The following is a 21,640-nucleotide window of genomic DNA, read 5'->3' as shown; positions in this document are numbered from 1 at the left end:
AAGCCTCTGTTTGTAGGAGATACACGTAAGGAAAATAGAAGTGGAAAACAATTTCGGGACTGCTGGGGCTAGATTCTTTTTCTATGAAAATTTGAAATGAAAAATATTTTCTTTATAATTTTTTTCATTTGACATTTTTTTCCTTTATAAAAGTTTTCATTTCACATTTTCATAGAAACAGAATGGAGCCCCTGGATTCGTCGGGACTTCCAACTATAACGGCCATTAAGCTCGATTCCAACGAGAAATTAATTAAAATTAATATTAAACATGGTCTTCGCCCTAATAGGCAAAATTTTCAAATAAAAAAAATAAAAATCTTCTGAGCCAGGCTGGGGCTTGAACCCACGTCCTTGAAGAACAAAGGAAAAAATGTGTTGTCACGGCGTGTTAGCGTTCAGAGCCAAGCTCATTACTTTCAAAGGCAGCGCTAAGCGTTTGTCATGAAAGCACAACTGAATGGGCAAATACCCATTGCTGTTGTAAAAACAAAAATTGCATTTGAAAGAAGGACAGTTCAATGACAGAGGAGCCATTCAATGACAGAGAAGCCATTCCACAGCCGATATGTCTGAGGAGCCGCTCTACCAACGGCGAAACATGAGTGTCACATAGTGGTGGTTGTGTGGGTTCGAGTCTTTGGCTTTCCTTTTTCACTTGCAAAAATAATAAATGGCCATTGGTCTCGATTCCAACGAGAAATTAATTAAAAACAAATTATAATACAAATAATTGGCATGTGTAAATGCCGGGTATACTACACTCCGGTTCATCTGATTAGAACCAATCTTAGTCCGGTCAAAATAGACATGCGTATAAGGGTAATAGCAAAAATTCCCACAAAGCTGAATTTTGGTGGAGAGCTAGGGTTAGCCATTAGAAGCAACGTCCTAAAAGTCCCCATCGATCCCATGTGTGCAAAACAAGTTATTCGGGGTCAAAGGTCATTTTTGGAGGCATTCTTCAGTTTTTTTAATTTTTCTCAAAAACGGTAAGACTTAGAAAAAGCCGGCTAAAGTAAAAGTTGTAGATTCAATAATTGTCTACAAGAGTGGTCTTTACGATTCTTAAAAACGACTTACCATTTTCGAGATATTGCGATCTAAATGTCAAATATAGAATTAGCCGCGTAAGTACATTATGAGGCGAACCGGTTAAAGTAACGACATTATGTGTTAGAAACTTCCGTAAGCTTTCAAACGATATCCACTTTGCAGTAATCGGTCCAAATTTAAAAACCGGGTTAGACCCGGTTCTTAAATTTGGCCTTTCGGGTCGAATAACCAGCGAACCGGATCCGCAACCGTTGAAAATTATACATTTCCGTAATTAGCGCAACAAACCCTACCTTCGGACAAAACTTGAAAAAAATCGGAGAGTTTTCGTTGGGGTCGTTCCCGTTGGGCTTTCGATTATACATGTGGGTTAAATGGGCTATTTTCGCATAAAATGACTCTAACATTGAATAACACTACTAAACACGCTCCGATTTTGTTGGATTTTTTTTAGAAGATAGCTATAATTTCGCTCTTCAAGAAAATATATATTTTTTTGGGGGACAGACCCGATTACTTCGTTTTTTTTTTAGCCGGTTCGTCTGAATATGTGCATATTTCCCTTATAAGTGCATAAAAATCATGTGTTTTTTTAGAACAACTATATCTCAAGAATGGTTCCTCCTAGGAAAAAAATTATAAAAGTCAAACTTGTAGATAATTTTCCTGTCTACAATATTTACTTTAGTCACTTTTTGATTAGATCAACCGTTTTCAAAAAATAAATCCGAAAACCTAAAAAACCCTTAAAATTTGACCTTTGACCCCGAATAATTTTTTTTGCACACATGGGATCGATGGGGACTTTTAGGACGTTGCTTCTAATGGCAAACCCTAGCTCTCCACCAAAATTCAGCTCTGTGGGAATTTTTGCTATTTCAATGTCTATTTTGACCGGACTATCTGATTGAGTTTACAAATACCGTTTTATCTAACGGTGGACATGACATTCAAACTTTTCTATTTCCCTTCGTATATTTCGAAAAACTCATTTTATTTTTCCATACACATAGCCACCTTATTACTTTTCAAAAATGATACAAAAACATTATATAAATGGGTACATGAGAACAGTTTTTCTTTCATGCGTTGACTTTGTATGTTGTTACACAGTAGATTTCGCTTACCTGTACATTCAAAAATTTCAAAAATGTTTGTGCACGTGGGTCGAAAATGCAGTTACCTTAAATGAATTAAAAAACATCATATTTGATCTACGCAAGAAAAATGAAATTAGGAAGCTAAAGCCAAAAGGCAGCTAAAACCAATGCAGCTAAGTGAAAATTACTGTAGTGCCGTTCGTTTTTTAGAATCTTTTTGATCAATATTTTCAAAACTGATCGTTTTGTGAGCTGTGATAACATGTAAACTTAAAGGGTGAATAACTTCAAGAATGGAAAACAAGGGCGAAAAAATTAGCATTGATGAAAGGAAAATTATAGGTAAATTATGGAGAAGGCTATCGAAAAATTGGTGAAGCTGTCGGTAGAGCATATTCGTCCATATTACAAATAACGACGATAAGAGAAGCTATTAGTGTTCCCTTTCACGGAACATTGATATCAGCAGTATGCTTTGAAACGTTATCTTGTTGAAACCAAAAATGACGTGGCTAAGCCAAGTTTTTCTGCATTTTGGATCAAATAGTGTTTCAAGATGTTTAGGTAACCATATACTTGTCCATTGTCGATTCAATAAATATAATGGGCCGATTCCGTACAGCGAGGCGAGTCGTGTCGCCTTGCCAAATGCAATTTTTCGATTCCGTATGGCAATATCGCCTGACGTCGTCAAATTTTGTCGCCGGAATGTTCATTTTCCGGCGACAACAAATTAGCTGTCGCCGTACATTTTTACTAACGAATAAAAATAAAATAAAAAAAAAATAAAATAAAAATAACTTGTTATCGACGATTATTTTCTATCGCTGTACGTAGTGCATTTTTTAAATTTTTGGGCCGATTCCGTACAGCGAGGCGAGTCATGTCGCGTCGTCTATCGTCTCTGTGACAACATTTAAAAAATGCACTACGTACAGCGATAGAAAATAATCGTCGATAACAAGTTATTTTTATTTTGTTTTTATTCGTTAGTAAAAATGTATGGCGACAGCTAATTTGTTGTCGCCGGAAAATGAACATTTCGGCGACAAAATTTGACGATGTCAGGCGATATTGCCATACGGAATCGAAAAATTGCATTTGACAACGCGACACGACTCGCCTCGCTGTACGGAATCGGCCCATTTGTCACAGAGACGATAGACGACGCGACATGACTCGCCTCGCTGTACGGAATCGGCCCATAAGCTGCTATACACCCCAAACCGTAACAAAACCTACACCATGTTTTACCGTGCCAAACAAGATTTTGTTTTTAAGCGATGTTCTAGTTTTTCTCCAAACTTGTTTTTAGATGTCCTAAATAAGCCCACAAAAATATTGGTATTAGTTTTCGAGCTAGTGTGGTGCATTTTTTATTTCAGCTTCAATTTAATTTTTGTAATATTTACTGATATTACGAGGTTTTAACAACTTTTCTGGGTTTTCTGTGTTGATTTCAGCTCAATTGCCGAAACTTATTTTGGTTGATCAATAACACTGTGAAAAAAATTTTGCAGGGGTTCTGATGCATAAATTTTGTTTTGTGGGAGTCCATGGAAGACGAAAATACGTTTGGTGTCTTTGGGAGACTTCGTTTTTTGATATTATAGTGAAAAACGGAGTTTCTTTGATTTTAAACATTAAACGGCCATAACCTCTTTTAACAACGGATTTCTATATTTTTTTTCCTTTCTTTAAAAGGTGTTTCAAACAAGCCAAAAATGTTTAAAATTGGTTAACAGTTGGATATGTTATAGTGGTTTAAGTGTGAAAATAAAAAAACGAATTAAAAAACAGGAAAATGTTTTTCCTTGTGCTCTGGGCTGCGTAGAAGATACCAAACTGAGTAATTATTTACTTAAAGCTAGAAGGAATCGGTTGAAAAATAGTAGATCTATGCATTTTTTGCGTTTTTATACAAGTTCGTCCTTCCATATATTCTCATAGCAGAAGTAGATTACTGTATCACCTGGCAATTGCACCTTGAGAGGAAGTTTATATGAAAATTTAAACAAACTTTCATAAGAACGAAATGAACTCCAAATTGTAGACTTTAACTTCCATCGTCATCATTTCACATAAATCATATATAAAGTTCGGATTATTGTATTATAGAAACGGTAAACCTGCACACATAGTCTTATCTACGGTGAACACAGGCATCGATGCAAAAAATGGCATGGGTTTTTAGCGGAAAATTGAAGAAAACACTCAAGAGAAAAATACAAAAAATTTTCTCATGACCTTCTTGACACTCTTTTTTCTATACTCGAATACATTTCAAAATTATGGAAAATTTGGTCATATTTTGAAGATTTTTGTAGGCATATTTCTACAATTCTTTTGTTAAAATATTTTTTTTTTTTTCTAAAATATTGAGAAATACCCCCCCCCCCCCTCTAATTGATATATCCATACTAAAAATTAATTTTTTTTTGTATCAAAAAATATGTTATCGCCGTCCACAACCACACAAATATATGTTTTCTTACATGTTCGCAAAAACTTGAAAATCTTCTCAACTTTGACACATTGCAACAACAAAAGTAAACAACATGCGGCATTGCTATTTTGGGTAGTGAACTAGAATTTTGTACTCTTTAACCCTGTCAGGACAGATTATTAAAAAAGTATGCTTTGATTTTTCAATTAAGCGCCGTTTTTTTTTCGAATTTTAACCCTACGTGCGTCGGCCTACCAGCCAATCAGTAGGCGGCAACCATGTTACTATTTTTTAACACGCTCAAATTTGTCTTTAAAAAGTTTTTAAAGAGAGCGTCATTCAGCGCCATTTTTGTTTAAAGAGAAGTGAACATTTTACAACTTTTTTGTGTACGGGAACCGGTTTTCGGTAAAAGTTGTAAAAATTGTAAAAACTTTTTAGTTCTGGCATTTCGATAGCTTTTTCCATAATTTACCTTTCATCAATGGTAATTTTATGCCATTGTTTTCCATTCTTGAAATTATTCACTCTTTTAAGTTAAATGTGCAAACGAGCTCACAGAACGATCAGTTTTGACAATTTGGATTAAAAAATGGAAGTAAACTGCAAAAAATTCCAAAAGTACTAACGATGCTATTACATAACATACAAAGTGAACGCAGACTTTTTGGTTCACTCATTCAGCAGTTGTAACACTTTTATACCGTTATCTTCGTAATAGTAATATATTATTTTGAGCTTTATTTTTTTATTGATAATAATTAAAAAAAAAAAAAATAAATAGTTATGCTATTCTTTTTAAAGTACTGGAATATGCTATCAATATTTTGAATGTTTATGGATCGATATATGGTTGAAACCTTGATTTTGCAAAAAGCAGCATTGTTGTTGACCCAATAGTCTGCATATTTGGAGGATATGTTTAACAGTGACAAAATCGCCGCATTTAGGGCAGTTGTTCAGCGTTTTTGTTTATAAGATGTTGATGAGTTAAAATGGTGTGTGCCATACGCAATCGCAATCGATGTTTGTTGGGTAAATTGCGACTTGTTTAAGTGGATTGACATCCGTGTAGTGATAATGTTGAAAGTGGTCCGTCCATGTTAGCTATGTGTTGTTTATGTATATTATTCTTGAGATCAAGTCTTTCGATTAAAATTTGTTCGATAACTGGCGCATTGCAAGCACTCCCACGTGACCAGGGATCCATGCCAACTTTATCTTATAAGTAAATCTCTTATTTTATTAATACTTGACCATATGTTGTTGGATATGTTTGTAATGCTTGTTATTGCCGATAAGCTGACAGATAGGATTAACGTTTTCTTTTTGGTATTTATAGCAATATTTATGGCTTCTAAGATACCAGCAACTTCAGCAATGAAAACAGAACTGAAGTTGGATAAAATTTTAGATGCTAATAATCTTCCATCATTTTCAACAACAGCAAATGCTGTAGAGGAATTGCTTTTGGACGCATCGGTGAAAAGTTTATTACTATGTTGTGTTAAAAGTTCATTGAAGCGCGTTAAATAAACTTCATTTGGCGTATTCCTTGTCCTTTTTTGCATTCACCTCTGCACCTCAGGTGTATCGAACACACCTAAAGCTGTTCTGCAACACACTTTACACCTAGTTGGGGTGTATTTCTCACACTGTAATTTTGATGGCGAGAGACTAGTGAATCCTTATTTTTTAAAGAAACTAATTGAAAATGTCCACAAAAAAACTGCATAATACTAAAATTTAATGTGTTCTCTATGAGCTTTTAAAAAATTTAATTTTCTTAACAAAATATGCTATAAAAAGTTATTTTTCTTAAAGTACCATATTCAGCATTTGCGCTCTTTAGAAGTTCGTTTGTTTGTTTACGTCTGTTTCGTAATCAATCAAACGAACACACGCATGTGTATTCGTTGATGCGCCAACGCAGACTGATATGTTTTTCATTGTAAATGATAAAGTTTGAAAGCTCTAATACCAGGTCAGGCAATGTGCGCTTGCTGAGAGCAAGTGAGCGAAAACTTCAATGTAAAATGCATTGAAATGTATGCTCCCTTGCTCTCAGCAAGCGCACATTGCCTGACCTGGCTCTAATAAAGCTTTCGAAAGTTCTTTCGTGAAATATGAAAGTTCTTTTCACTTGAAATACAGAAACGCAATTGTTTTCAAAGGTGAAGTGCATGTGCGATGTGAAAGGGATACACGGTGAATTTCAGAACATGCCCGATTGATAAATCACAGGAGCTTTCAGAAAACACCGTACATACATAATTTTCTCGGCTGCAGCTTTCGTAATTTTGTGAGCCTACGTAATATGATCCATTTCTATGAAATTGTTAAGCTGCTGTATCCTTGTTTCCTAGTCCGTTTCTTTCATTTTTCTAAATCACAGAGAAATCCCCAACTAATTTTTCCAAGATTAACTCCGATTTTAGAGCATTCTTTTCACATTAGGGTGGCCAGGATATATAATTCCTTGCCACTTTCTTTACGATTTTTTAATGTAACGCAACGTACGTTTCGTAGAAATCTCCTGCAGCACCTTTAATAGCCTGAGTAAGTAAACATATGCATGTATATGCTTGTATATATAATTGCATCTTTTTACCATGTTCCATGTTTTATTCTGCCTATGTTCACTTATGTCCAAAAATTTCACTTTCATTATAAAATATGGATGTTGCCACTCGGTTATTTACTTGATTTGTTTAAGTACATCACGTTTTGGGTGGCTAGATTCAAATTCATATGTTAATACAGTTTTTATTGTAGTAGTTAAGAATTCATCGTGTGCTTGCACAAAATGCACTTTCTTCATAATCTTTGTTTTCTTGCTAAATTCAAATTTTCAAAAATTCTACTTTTTTTACCAATTAGTTATGTTTATAATATATCATTGTATATTTTTGTTAAACGAGTAGTTGAACATCCCATCCATTTCCTGGAGTACATTAACCCCCAGTTTTTGTAAAAATTTTTATTCTTCTCACACGAATTGTCAAATTTTGTAGATCGATTTACTCACTTTAGCGCAAATTTAGAGCGCTGATTTTTAAATGAGGAATCTTTAATGATATATGGAAGGGGTATACGAAAAATTAGATGTGTATGTCATCTGGGGGCTGAGCTATGAATGCCTAAATTATTACGAATTTAGACGAACGAACAAAAAGAAGTTACAAAAACTGGGGGTTAAATCTCTATTAGTCGAAATGTTGTAAGTTTTATATCGTTTTTTTTTTTATAATTACTACCCCTACTTTTACAGATAGTAATTATTATTATTATTTATTATTATTTTTTTTTTTTTTTTTGATTTTGTTATATTAACATTATAATGTAGTATACAGCTTAAGGTCGAAATACTAGGCAAATATGAATTGAAATAAAAATAAATAAATAAAATAAATAAAAAAATAGAAAAACTGTTCTCATTTATCTATCCATTTATGTAATATATTTTTTTTAAGTAATAAGGTGTGAACGCAGACTTTCTGGGCTATGTGCATGTGGATAAAACCCCATTAAAAAGTAACTTCAAAAATCCCGGGACCCTGAAGAAATAAATCGCGGGATTCGGGTTTTGAGCAATCCCGAAAAAGCCCGTGTTCTCGGGATAGCCGTCCCTATGCACTAGCAATCGGATGTCAGCCATTCTTTAATTATTTTCTTATTGTGGCAGGCTGATGTATGTATACCTCTTTGGGCAAAGTCGATTGATATTTTTTACTTTTTTCTTTAAATACTTTTCAGTGAAACAGAGTGTATTTTTGTAACCTGGGCTTAAATAAAATACAGTCGAACTTCTTTATTCTCTATAAGAAGTCTTCTTATAAAACATAAATATGTATTCCCCCGCAAAATAATGAAAAATGAATGAAATTGCTCCATAACATAGCAAAATTCCTCGTCCTAAGGCTTTTTCTGCAAACAATATCAGTTCGATATCGAAAGACTTGAAAAAAGGAATACATACCGTCTTCTGATGTTTGTAACACATGTTTTAAAACTTTTTCTTAAGAACTAAAATAATAATACTAAAATATACTTACATTGCTGCCATTGGAATCGCGGGGTTTCTTCTTTTTTGGTGGACCTTCGCCATCTCCTAGAAATTTTGGTTAAAGGAAATCATTATAAGGATTTATTTGTGTCAAAATCCATATCTTAATTGTAGTAAATACCTTGAAGTCTTAACAAATCAATAAAATAAAAATATCGTTTGTTCATCGAGATATTTTAACGAAGAAACCCTAGAAGCAATTGTGTGGAAGCAGCAGCAGCACAAGACAACGACAAGCAGTAATCGTAGTAAGACCATCATATAATGAGAAACTATTTCCTTTCCACTAATCCAAAAATTAAAAAATAACCGCGATTTTTTATTGAAAACACGTTTATTTCTTATATTGTTTTTTGTGAATTTTCTTTAATTACTATTTATTAATTATCTTATATTTATAATTTATTTAATTTTATCTGTAGATTTATATCTTTAGATTATGGGTTTCTATTTCATTCAGTTTCGGCCATAAATACACAAACGCTGGTATATTGCATGAATATGCGTGAATGTCACTTGTTTTCTATTTTTTTCTGTAGCAATGTCACTACTTCCCCGCTGTGTTGGCGGCGACGAAGGACATTTTCATAAATTGGTAATGTTTGTTGTGGCTTTTTTAGACAGATTGATTATTTGTAATTATAAGTGAATGTATATATAAGTGTTACAAATTAAAAAATATATATTTAATTGAAAAAAGTAAACGGCTATCAATTATAAAAATAATAGTATGTGTATTTCATCAAGGTGTTTCGTATTTTCCTTAGATTTTATTGCTAAACAACAATTGAAATGTGTTAGAAAATAAACTAACATTAAAAAATAGGTATATATAAAAGTTAAAAATTACTATGTTCTTAAACACTTTTCAGTTATGTTGCTTATTTGTTTGTTTTTAACATATTTGAATTTGTAATTTGTTAATGTTTTTTTTTTTATATATAACACTTAAAGTTAAACTTAGTTATTATTTATATGTAAATGATGGATGCATTGGCAAAACATTTTTGTTTTGCACAGAGCATTTTATTTGTTGAATGATTTTAGTTTGTTTCTGTGGGAGAATCTGTGTGTGTGTGTGTGCGTTATAATAAACACACAAAAGAACATCAGCGGTACTTTGGATAAAGTACGATATGGATGTCGTTATTTTACGGTCCAATGTTTGCAGTGTTGAGTCTATGGCAATAGCATATTATAGGCGGAAAGCCGACTTCTTCTTACTCCCTTTTGCTTCTTCTTTATCCAATGAGTGTTTTTGCTTAGGAAAACTTTAAAGGGTCATCATCAGTCTAGGCTGCTGAAAGATGGATTGTGTTCTACCATATTGTCTAGTGTAACTTGTTTTGAATTTTTTATGTTCATACAAAAGGAAAATAATACCGATTAAACTAATCGAAGTGACCGCATCGTGTAGATATTTGAGGAGAACATATTCGAATTTGAATTTCACTTGTAAAATCGTTCGTTTTTTAATAACTTCTGTGTAGAGAGTTTTTATGGTAAGAACGTCCGTCTAACGAATTAGTACATATTTGCACTAATGCCGATGTTCTCGGCGGTCATAGCTACCTTCGGATTTTGCGACGAAACAAATGTCGTCTTAAGTGAAAAACTATTATAATATTGATGGTTCAACGCTAATTCCCTTTTACAGATTTACTCTATTACAAATATATGTATATTTTTAATCTTCTTCTCTGAAGCTGAGAGCTGTAAAACTTTAAAATAATCGTAATTTAAATACACAAAAAGAATAGTACACACTTAGGTTTACAATATAAAGAACATATTTTACTCTCATTATCGTTTTGTTGTTTGTTTTAAATTTACAATTTCAAAATCGTACGTTCTTAATATATTGTTGTTTCCAGTATCATTTAAACAAAAATATTTTCATAGTTCATACTTTTTATATTTGTTTCTTGTTAAAAGGAATGAAAAACGTGCAAACAATGTGTAAAGGGGAAAGCCGACAGCCGAAATCTATCAAATCAACCGCATTTAAGGAAGAGCGAAGGACACTCCATTCACGCTTCGCTAAAACAACATTAATTCCGTTCAGATAACCTTATAGATTAATAAAGTTTACCTGGATTGATGATTTATGTTATAATTGTACACAGCTTGTACTGTTGCAGGTTCACAATAATCTTATACAAAAAATAAAGACTTTATTTTATAAAAAAATATATAAGATTCAATCTAAGCTTATTTATACTACACCAAAAGGGCAGGAAAGTAGTTTAACTTTTCATATTGAACTTTCTGTTCTAAAAATTATGATTATTCTTTGCTGATGTCTCGTTAAATCTTTCCGATACAGGGTTTCATTAAAACTGGCCTCTAGGTATGGGGTTTACAATATACTTTGTGAGTGGATGTTTGCCAAGTAGTATATAAGTGAAACAACAATGCTAATATTGTATTCGAATGCAGATGTTTATTTTAAGAGATGCGTACATTGGCAATTATGAAGTTTAATTCAAGATGCAGATACATTTTGTATGACTAATATTTAGCAGGACATAAACAAGACAAAATTATGTCAATTGAAGTTAGTATTCCTCTCGTATTTTCTTAAAGTACAACATAAAAATAAATAAAATTTCCAGAAACTGGGTTTATTGGGAGACAGAATATAATGTCTGCTGATTTGCATACATATTCTTGATGATTGGTGTTGTAATCGCGAAGAAAAATTCTTAGAAAGTAAGATATTTTGTACACATTTAAGTAAAATAAATTTGAATACAGATCTAATTTAGCCGAAGCATAACGGATATCGTTTCGTATATAGTATCATTTAGTTTTTAAAACTTTACACACTTTTTACACATTGTCTGCAAGTGTACTACAATATTTATTTTTATTAAAAATACGAATCATAATTGTAAAATTGTTTTTACAATTTTGAAATCTGTAAATTAACCTTCTCTTAAGAAAATGTAAAATACGCAACTTCAACGTGTTGTTTAAGGTTTTCGTCAGTCGGTTTTCTGAGAGCATTTATATACATTTTTATCCTTAGTTTTGTGGTTATATACTTTTCATATAATCTTCCTATCTTTTTGCAATGACACAAATAAATGATGCAGAAGAAAAGTCTAACGTGCACTGAGACTGTAATTAGCGACAGCTTCAGCAATTTAATACAAAAATATAAAATATTGGTTGGTGGTTCCAAAAATAATTTCACTTCTTCCCAGGATTGGAGAAGGTCTTCTTTTACATTTGTATTATTATTTCTATTTAAAACATATAGAATGGAGTACACATCAAGATTGTAGTAAAATGCGTTGTTATTGTCACCGATGCCATTGTTGCACATACCATGTTTCAAGGGTACGATTAGACATTTTCTTTTGCATATGCCAGAGTGGGTAGCATTGGGACCACCAGGTAGGCACGAGAAAAACCTCCAAATAAAACTTTGAAAGCATTAATTCCAATAGTCATATACACAGGTGAACAATAGAATTTTTGCTCACATTTGTTGTTGTTTCTTATTGTTATTGATATTTAGTGTTGATTTAATTCGAATTTGTCTTACAACTGCTATGTATAATGTATTTGTTGCTTGGAATGATTGGCTGCCCCCAATACACAATTGCTTCACGATTTTCTTCAAATTCACATTGATATTAAATAATAAACATACTTATAATAATAATAATAATAGTAATAATAAGAATAACAAATTCTCACTCTCTCTACTTTGAAAATAAATATGTATGTAACTCAATGTTGAGTGAAAACTTGTATATAAAACATTACTGATTCAAGCATTAGCACGTTAGTTAGTATAAAAATAGACGAAATTTATATTATCGCGAAGATATATCGATTTGGAGAATATTATTTAAAAAAGGATGTCTGAAGGAGCAGGAGAAAATGGATCGTGTGGAAAAATTGGAAAAACATTATTTTATTCATAAAATGTAAGAATAAAGTTTTGTGACCATTGCTGTATTGAAGCTACATATTTCAGAAAGATTTTATTAGGAAACTAATACCAGGATGAAGCAAAGTTAATTAATATTTTTTATACCACGAACACTATTGTATGTAATGAAACCATGCTTATATGAAACAATCCTGTTCGACGGTGACGTTTAAATCTACAATCATCTAGATTATGTATAACAGAAGGAAACAACATTATATTGCACTTAAAAACTGGAACTTTGTTCCAGAGACTTTAAAACGAAACAAACAACCCACTAATTACAATTTTATACATATTGGTTATTTGGTATGTGAATGAAAAAGATACATTCCTAATATATTGAACAGATTTTTCATTCATATTTGAGAACTCAAACTGCATGTATGATCACAAAACTTTATATTCTATAAAGAACTAAGGAATAACCCAAACCAAATTTTTGTCAAATTTAGTGCAAATTGTATCCCTTTTGAAAGGAAAAAATAAAAAAAAAAGACAATGACGTTTGCAACAGGAAAGGTCATGTAAATGAAACTAAAAAAATAATGGTTTTATTGGATAAAAACGGAAGCATTACGTGTTTCCTAGCATTACTGCAAAAACTCAAGATGGATTAGAAGAAGATCGAGTTCATTACTTCTTCACTCGATTGGGAAATATTTATAAAAAATAATAAAAATTAGACGGCAAAGAGAATGGATTTCCCGATTTAAAAAAATTATACGCAGTTTTTTTTAAATTTAAAATGATTTAATGCATAGGGGGGATTATATATACATTTTATGTATATATGGACTTTTAGTATATATCTCGACTTAAATACAAACGTTTCACTAAAACTATCTTCGATTGTTAGTTGTTATTTTGTGTAAAATGCTTGTAACCATAAAGAGAACGCTATGTTGAAATTATAACTGAATAGAAAAGAAAGAGTAAATGAGGCCATTACTAAAAATGAATAATTGTTTATGATAAATTGTTGGTATTTTCATGGTTTTAGTTTTTCCTCTAGTTATAGGATAGGTAGGGGCTAAGGTTTATAGTATAGTAAGATAAGGTTGGGTTCTTCTTCTTTTCCATTTAAATCGATAATATTGGTATTAATAAAAATAATATAAAAACAAAACTATTCATAATAAATAAACGCGTCCTAACCTGCTTCACTGTCGCTTGAATCGCTAGAACTACTATCGCTTGAACTGGACGAGGAAGAATCGCTCGAACTAGAGCTGGATGAGGGGCGGTTTGCGGGTTGGACAGCTTCCACTTTGTTCGATGATTCGTCTGAAATTGAAGAAACAAAGGGAAATATTCAGCAAAAGAGAAATAGTTGGTACCAAAAAGTTAAGATAAAATGACGAAGGGCATGTTTCACCCACATACAATCAAAACATATACATATAAAACAAAGTCTGAAACAAAAATGTATTACCTTTTTTGGCTGTCTTCTTGCTGGTACCTAATTGACCGGTGACATCCTGTAAACGTTTCTCCAATTCCTGTTTCTTTTCTGCCATTTGCTCATCTTTTGATTTGCCAGACGGTTTTTTGTCTAATCGGAATAAAAACAAAATTAAAGGGTCAAGATTTACTCTTATTCGTGTTATATACAAAGTGAAAAGAATCTAACTAGTTTATTGTTTGAAATTTGCTAGAGGATAAAGTTTTACAGTTTTGTTAATATATTCAAATGTAAAATTATTCGATAAGTATTTCGACAAACTAATTCCAATTGAAAAGAAAGAAACATCGAAATCATGCACAATGTCAAACTTCAAATTAAGAAACCATCACCAAAATTTTCAATTTTGAATTCATTGATATCCTTTCTATGATAGACGAGGCTTTTTGGAACTACGAGATACGAATACTATAGAAAGAATACATACATATTAAGTGGACATACAGAGAAATAAGGATAAAATTATAGTTTAAATTAAAAATATAAATTGATTTATAATAGAAATACATATTTATTTTTTAGTTCATCCAATTAACACGTTCACTACTTTTCCATTCATTTCCGCCTATTCATAGTTTCAAAATTCTACAGTATATGTTCTTTCGATTCGATTATTTCCACAATGGGAAGCCATGTGTGCTACATCGTGTCAGTCGGAAGAATTCCCTAGGAAAGAAGAATTCCGAGGGTTGTTTTTTACCTCAGAATTAGAGAAAATGTGGCAAACACACGTATTGTAAACGGAGTGATGGCAACTTTGTGCAAATTAAGCTATTACAAATACATAGGTGATTCCTACAAATGGTTGGGCAAGGAACTAACTAAAAAAAACATAACGGATTCAAACATAAATTTGTTTCTCTTGCTATTACAGGTGTATTTATTATTCATTGGAGGTATTAAGTTGAGAGTAAAAACATTTTGTGGTATGTTTATGCATAGTTTTTTTTTTCAAAAACAACAAAAAATTTGTCCTAATTCATTTCAACCCCTTAGAAGTGGTTTAAGATGTTGTCGCAGTTGCAAAACTTGAGTAGTGCGTGTCATTGGGATAAACTTACAGTAAGGCTTACGGGTTTTTTTGCGTAGACAGGACGCGACGTAGCTCTCCAGCTCTCGCAACGTAGAGGGCTTCAGTGTCTCAAAATCGATTTCTATTTCATCTGGATTTGAGTCGCGCAGCGATGGTTCTCGGTTCTGTATTATGTGCACAACACGTCCTAGTTTATCACCTGTGAATTATAAAGACACACATTCATATTCAAAATTTTAATCAATTTAAAAACAGTGGTTCTAGGAATTTTTCACTTACCCGGCAGTTTATTTATGTCCAAAGACAGTTGCCTCTTTTCGTCATATGACATTGGTTTGGCGGTATCTTCCTCCTCCGAATCGAATACCATTGCCTGAGTACTTGGTTTCTTTTTATTTGGCCCTCTGGCCCCAGTTCCCGTGCCAGTGCCACCACCAGCCGAAGAAGCTGCACCTCCTTTGGTGCGTTTGGATGCACCTCCAGCTGCAGTACCAGCACTACTAGCCCCCGTTCCAGCATTAGCCGTTTTCGGACCACGTTGCCCTTTACTCTTAGCACCTTTTCCTGTGGTAGCCACCGCTGGGCCTGTCATTCCTGGTGTCATTGCGGATCCCTTACCGCCAGTACCTACTTGACCTATAGCCATGGCAGAAGCCACGTCGTGGCCGTGGATGGCACCAGTAACACCAGAGGCGGCGCCGGCGCCGCCAGTTGCTAATGAACCAGCACCTGTCGCCGGCACCATACCACCGGCACCTATAGCTCCACTGGCTGCAGCCTTTTTCTTTTCTTTCATTTTCTTCTTAGCCTTCTTTTTGTTAGAGGCTTCCTCCATTAGTTTCCTCATTTCCTCTTGCAAGTCGAGAAGCTTCGTTTCCAACATCTTCAGTTTAGCATTACGCTCTTCGTCCGAATTCGACTCATTTTCACTGTCTGACGACTCATCGGAAGATGACTCAGAAGCATCATGTTTACCATAACCATGGTGTGCTGCTGCCGCCACGGCAGCCGCGTGAGCATTTGCCACCGGTTCATCCGGAATGTTGGCGTAACGCATTTCGAAGACATCTTGAAGTTTACGCCCCATAGCGACAACATCATGATCTGGAGGATTGTATTTGTAACAATTGGTGAATATTAATCGCACATCAGCAGCGAACTCAGGCGCACTTTTGTACTCGCGATTATCCATTTTCCTCTTAACTGTGCCCAAATCCATTGGTTTTTTAATAATATCATGATAGTCGTGTAGCCCCAACAATTCGGCATCGACTGGTTTATAAAAGGGCCAGGCATAACCCGAATGCTTCTTTGAAAAGAGCTCTTTGAGAATCTCATTACAGGACTTCAAGGCATCTGACAGTTTCTCTTTCGACTTCGCTGACCCTGGGACACCCACAGCGCCTCCAGCTACACCAGGAACCCCACCGACACCCATCGGTGACATGGGGTAGCCAGCATCCTATAAAAAAAGCAAATAAAACTGAATAAAATACAATCTCAAATAATTTGGTATATCGCTGAGATGAAAGAAATGGCATGCATGATTTCAATTTTGATAAAGAGGACTTTAGGCGTTGCAGCGTGTTTGGTGAAAGCATGATGTTCAATAAGTGAATAAATTAGTTGAAAATGTGATCTGTAACAAGAGCTTAGGGGCGGACACGTCATACATATATATGTATGTGGGTGCAAATTGGAATAAGCCCGAGACTGGATTAACCAAAAGTTTGGGAAGCGATGATATGTACATATGTATGTGTTGGTGTACTACATATAAGACTATGATTCTATTTTAAGATACATATGTGTAACTATGTACAATGTAAATCTGAAGTGTGTACGTACATCATGCTCCAACACGGTTGCCTACCTTTTTGCCTACCTGCCGATTAGACTCACGCCTCGTTGCGATTTTTGCACTTTTGGAGTCGATTTGTGCATAGGGCGATTCAAATGCATTCGCGGTGGGCGTTGTGGTGTCAGCCTTTCTCTTCACTCCTTTCTTCATTTTAGCTGGTTGTTGAGGTGGTATTACAGTTTCAACGCCCGCTGCTGTACTATTTACATGATACGCAGGTACGGCAGCCGCCGTTGTGGCTATAGCCGCCGTTGGGTTCGTTCCAACACCTCCGGCTGCATTGCCATCAATGGAATTAACTCCAACTGCGCCTGCAACGGCACCCGATCCCACGCCCGACCCAACCAGTGAGACATGGCTGGCTACACCACCAGTTGGAAGGATATTTGCTCCCGGCAGTAGTGTGCTGGGAGCTCCTGTGGCTAATGCTGTAGTAGTTGTGTTCGTACTCCCCGGCACTGTTTGCGGTGGAATTGTGGATATAGGGGGTATTCCTGTCGTAGAACCAGGTGTCCCCCCAGACGACGAAACGGTCCCTCCCATTGCTGATAACGGCCGTCCACTTGCTCCACCTGTAGCTCGAGATGTAGCACCAGCCTGTGTTGTCGAAGTCCCATGTAACGATGCATTAGACGAAGCGGGCTTGGCGGAAGCTGGCCTGGCTTTTTTCTTACCACCACCTTTTGGCGTTACAGGCTCCAATTCGATTTCTTCTTTTGCCATACCTTCGAGTTTTTGCAAAAATACTTTCTCTAAAGTCTGCGCCATAACAACCACATCTTCGCCGGGCTTATTATACACATAACAATTGGAAAACATCGTGTTAAAGTCCTGTATGGCTTCTTTCGCCGACCAGTAGTAGTTGTTTTCAAGCCGCTTCTTTACTGTACCCAAGTCCATCGGATGCTTAATGATCTTGTGATAGTCAGGCAGGTTCAGCTTTTTGGCGTCGACTGGCTGCTGAAAAGGCCAGGAAAAGTGATGTTTCCAAATGGCTTTCATAACCGTCTTAATGAGATACTGCAATTGGTTTGTATTACGACCAGGTCGGTCTGGTGGCGGTACAGTCGGAGGCTGCACAATACCATTAACCGGTTCCACATAGGGTTCAATACGGGGCGGTGGCTCTTGTGACATTTTGTCGTCTTTAATCTCCTTTCTTTCAGGATATTGTGGCTTGCAGCTATATAAATTTTGTAATTCTATACAAAGTCTGTTTTGTGCTTTCTCTTTTGCCGCGTTTTAGTATATTAAAGATGGAGGAACCAATTATATACTTTTACAATTCCCAAATTTACACTTCTCTAGTGTTTCTAGTTTGTTTCAGGGCTAGAACCCTCACCTCCTTGTTATTGGCAAATCTTTCCTCTTCTTTATAGTCGCCCTTATAAATGTATTTGTAGTTTAATAACAATGTTATGTTTTTGCTTTTTCTTGTGTCTTGCAGATAAAAACTTTCGTTTCAAATCCTTTGCAGTGATCTGGAATTGTTGTGATATAGCAATTTATATATCATGCTGTACATATCCGAAATCAGATGATCTCTGGCCATATAATGCTGCTGCTGTACCTTGTCCCACTCTGTTGTTGGAGGCTGCATTTTATGGCAAAAATTGCTAATGGGAGACGAAATATTTTTAATTAAATATAATGGTAAATACATTAAGTATAAAAGAGGAAAAAACAAATTCTCAGTTGTTAATAATGGAACATATGCACGATAATTCCTTTACACTCACCATACATTTACAGCTAATGAAATTCAAGTCAACTTAGATGTTTCAACATTGTGCTTTCCCAGCTCATTTGTTTAATGTCAGTGAGTCCTAGAAGCTGGCAAAGTTTACTTGGAATTATATGCGTGCGTCTATTACGTCTTTTTAATGTTTCAATCTGTTATATATTTAGAAGCATTCACTAAGGAGACGTCAGTGTATTTATTTTAAAGACTTTCGGCCTTTTTTATATAGATGATATACTGAAAATAAAACAGTTGTGGAAGGAATTATTTGATAATACCAATGAAAATTAATCATAAAAGTACTATTTAAAACACGTTTATCATCGAACTGACATGAAGAACTTGACCGACTTTGTTAAATGCTTTGGTTAGGATTTGGGACATCATACAGTTAACAATATTGCAATAATGCATTTTATATCTGGATTGGTTTGGTACATAGCTAGCTATTCGCAGTTGCAAGATGGGATAATCCAACTTAAAACATACTAATCATCGAACTAACATGGAGAACTTGACCGACTTTGTTATATGCTTTGTTTGGGATTTGATACATCATACTATTGTATAATGCATAACTGCAAGAGTTTGGAACATAGCTATTTGCAGTTGCAATATGGGCATCGTTAAATTTCGAGATCCATGTGAAGTATGTTTAAAACAGTCCTGCTCTAAGAGAAGGACATAATTTTAAGAGAAATTAGAAAAACAATTTTTGGAAATTTCATTCGAGGTTTTAGTTTTATCCCTCAAAAACAATTCTCCTGACGAAACAAACATATTAAAAAACCAAACCTACAGAAATGTGCACCTATTTCTATTTCAACAAATAAGAGATTTGAATGTGAAAAATGTCACCGTTCTGAGCGGGGCTGGTTTAAAGGTTAAGAGTTAGTTCTTTCTTCGTATGGTTGTACCCTAAAATCTTGAGGAATTAGTTATATGTACTTCCAAAATAAAATCTGGGCCCTCCATTCTCATTGGTCATCCACATTTAAAGTTACGTGTATAACAGTTCTTTGCGAATTTTCTATATGTAGAGACGTCAAATAGCAAAAACCACTCTGCCTGTGAATATTTCCAACCATTTAAAAGTTATCTAAAAGTGGTGTCAGATAGGATCAGCAATTTTTAAATGAGGACTTCTTCCATTTTTTTTTTCAAAATAGCTCTGCTTAGTCATCGAACTAACATGGATTGTTTTAATAAAGACATACTTGGTATATTATTCTGGTAATTCATGTCCTTTTGGAGTTTTTCGTGGGAAATAGTTTTTTCATACTCGACATTGTATTGTGGTCATTTATGATTTACTTGAAGTATTCAAGAAGTTATTTCGGTTGTTCACAATGCCTTGCCAAAAAAGAAACAATCCGATTATAAGACCAAACACCTGTTTCGAGGCTGCTAGTGATACAAATAGAAACAATAGTCTTCAATAAACAAATGTTTACCTGACTATTTTGATATTACTTCAGAATTTATACCTTTTGATACACTATACAGAAAAATGATTTCTTTTTAATTTGTCGTCCTGAATGGTGTTGTCCTTTTCTAACGCACACTACAACGCAGCTATTAATACACAACACAACGACGCACACTGACAGCAGCAGCGTATCAGTAGCAGCAATATATCTGGCAAATATAGTACAGTAGACATTGTGGTGAAAACTCGGGAATTATTCGATACGATGTCCATTTCGTTGGGTTTCTGTGTATCGTCTGCGACGTGCAAGTAATGGGCAGAGAATAAGATATGCAGAATGGAAGAATGAATGGTGGTGGAAACAGATTAGCAGCACAAAGCTTTGCTGCGAAAAAAAACTTTGCCGAATGAAAGAAACCATTCTTCTTTCACAATATAACTTGGTTGGCCCTTTAGATTCCTAAGGTTTTTTGTCCTTAATACAAAGACCTTTACATTAGCTTACATTATTTAAACTGGGTTTATGTTTCATGTGGTGGAGAGTTAATAAATACTATTTGTCGATATCTACTAAAAATTAAGAAATTTTTTGTAGCTCTCACCACAGCGGCAAGACTTACAACAAAACGGACGTAATCTGCAGTACAATAAAATAGATGTTGTGTGAATGGGTTGTCTAGTTGGAACCGCCGTATTTACCACACAGCGCTCTCTTTCACACTCAAAGAAAAAAATGGCGGTAGATTTTTAGTACAAACGAAAGAGATGACATGTGATGGCAAGAGTATTGAGCCGGCGACATCACTTTGTCGCCGTTATCTTTTTTCGGCAGCGAGTCGTTGTCCATCTAGATGCAAATGTTGGGCCAAGGAGGTTTACGCTCTTTAGTTAATATGGAAAAAAAATTGAAGCAATTGTTTAAAACTCCTAATTGATGACGGCATTTGAGTAAAATTATGTTGACCAAGTTTTACATAAATATGATATTCTGAAATTAAAAAAATTGTTCTATCCAAACAAGAGAGGGATTTCTAACGCCGCTAATATAATTGTATTTCGACTCTAAACTTTTGTATTGACAGCACTCGTAAATCATCTTTTTTTTTCTACGACGCCAGGTTTGACATTACACAGAGTTGCATTTTTTAGGTCAGAATTAATTAAAAAAAACTTTTAGCATTGTTTACACCGTTTTCTTTACAAATGTTTGTAGCTAATGGTTAATTATTCGAAATCAAATACAGTGGTCGTGAACCACCACTTCAATTGATGATTAAAGTAAACAAAATACCACAGTAAAAGAAACGAAAATAACAATGACAACATATATTTACCATTTCAATGTAAATTCATAGTGATGTTTAATACTTTCAAATTACATCCTTTGAAATCCTTTTCAAAATGCTGAGCTTCACTTTTGCTTTGTGTTGCGTTCAAATCAGTTTTTGTGTTATTCCCTTTTTTAATTTGTACATAAACACTGTTATTTGGTTTTGTT

General features: G+C 34.4%; 1 protein-coding gene across 8 annotated transcripts in view; it reads right to left on the bottom strand.

The window, feature by feature from the left end:
• Positions 1-21,616, bottom strand: part of LOC141397649 (uncharacterized) — a 29,393-nt gene extending 7,777 nt beyond the window's left edge. The window contains exons 1-8 of one of the 8 annotated variants that reach the window (XM_073974214.1): positions 21,477-21,616; positions 18,712-18,950; positions 16,985-18,588; positions 15,391-16,573; positions 15,140-15,310; positions 14,049-14,168; positions 13,772-13,900; positions 8,657-8,712 (exon numbers count right to left, since the gene is read on the bottom strand). In XM_073974214.1, coding sequence (XP_073830315.1) covers positions 8,657-8,712; positions 13,772-13,900; positions 14,049-14,168; positions 15,140-15,310; positions 15,391-16,573; positions 16,985-18,109 — 2,784 coding nt within the window. In that variant the 5' untranslated portion in view covers positions 18,110-18,588; positions 18,712-18,950; positions 21,477-21,616. Of the gene's footprint in view, positions 1-8,656; positions 8,713-13,771; positions 13,901-14,048; positions 14,169-15,139; positions 15,311-15,390; positions 16,574-16,984; positions 18,589-18,711; positions 18,951-20,647; positions 20,784-21,476 lie in introns of those variants that run through there. The other 7 variants (XM_073974217.1, XM_073974216.1, XM_073974220.1 and 4 more) reach the window with 7 other exon arrangements.
• Between the last annotated feature and the right edge of the window lie 24 nt (positions 21,617-21,640).

The sequence above is a fragment of the Musca autumnalis genome, unplaced genomic scaffold, assembly GCF_047663935.1.
Source record: "Musca autumnalis isolate F117 unplaced genomic scaffold, ASM4766393v1 scaffold_3, whole genome shotgun sequence".
Classification (NCBI taxonomy): Eukaryota; Metazoa; Arthropoda; class Insecta; order Diptera; family Muscidae; genus Musca; species Musca autumnalis.
The sequence above is the reverse complement of the archived record's forward strand: the minus strand, read 5'-3'. Positions and strand labels throughout refer to the sequence as shown.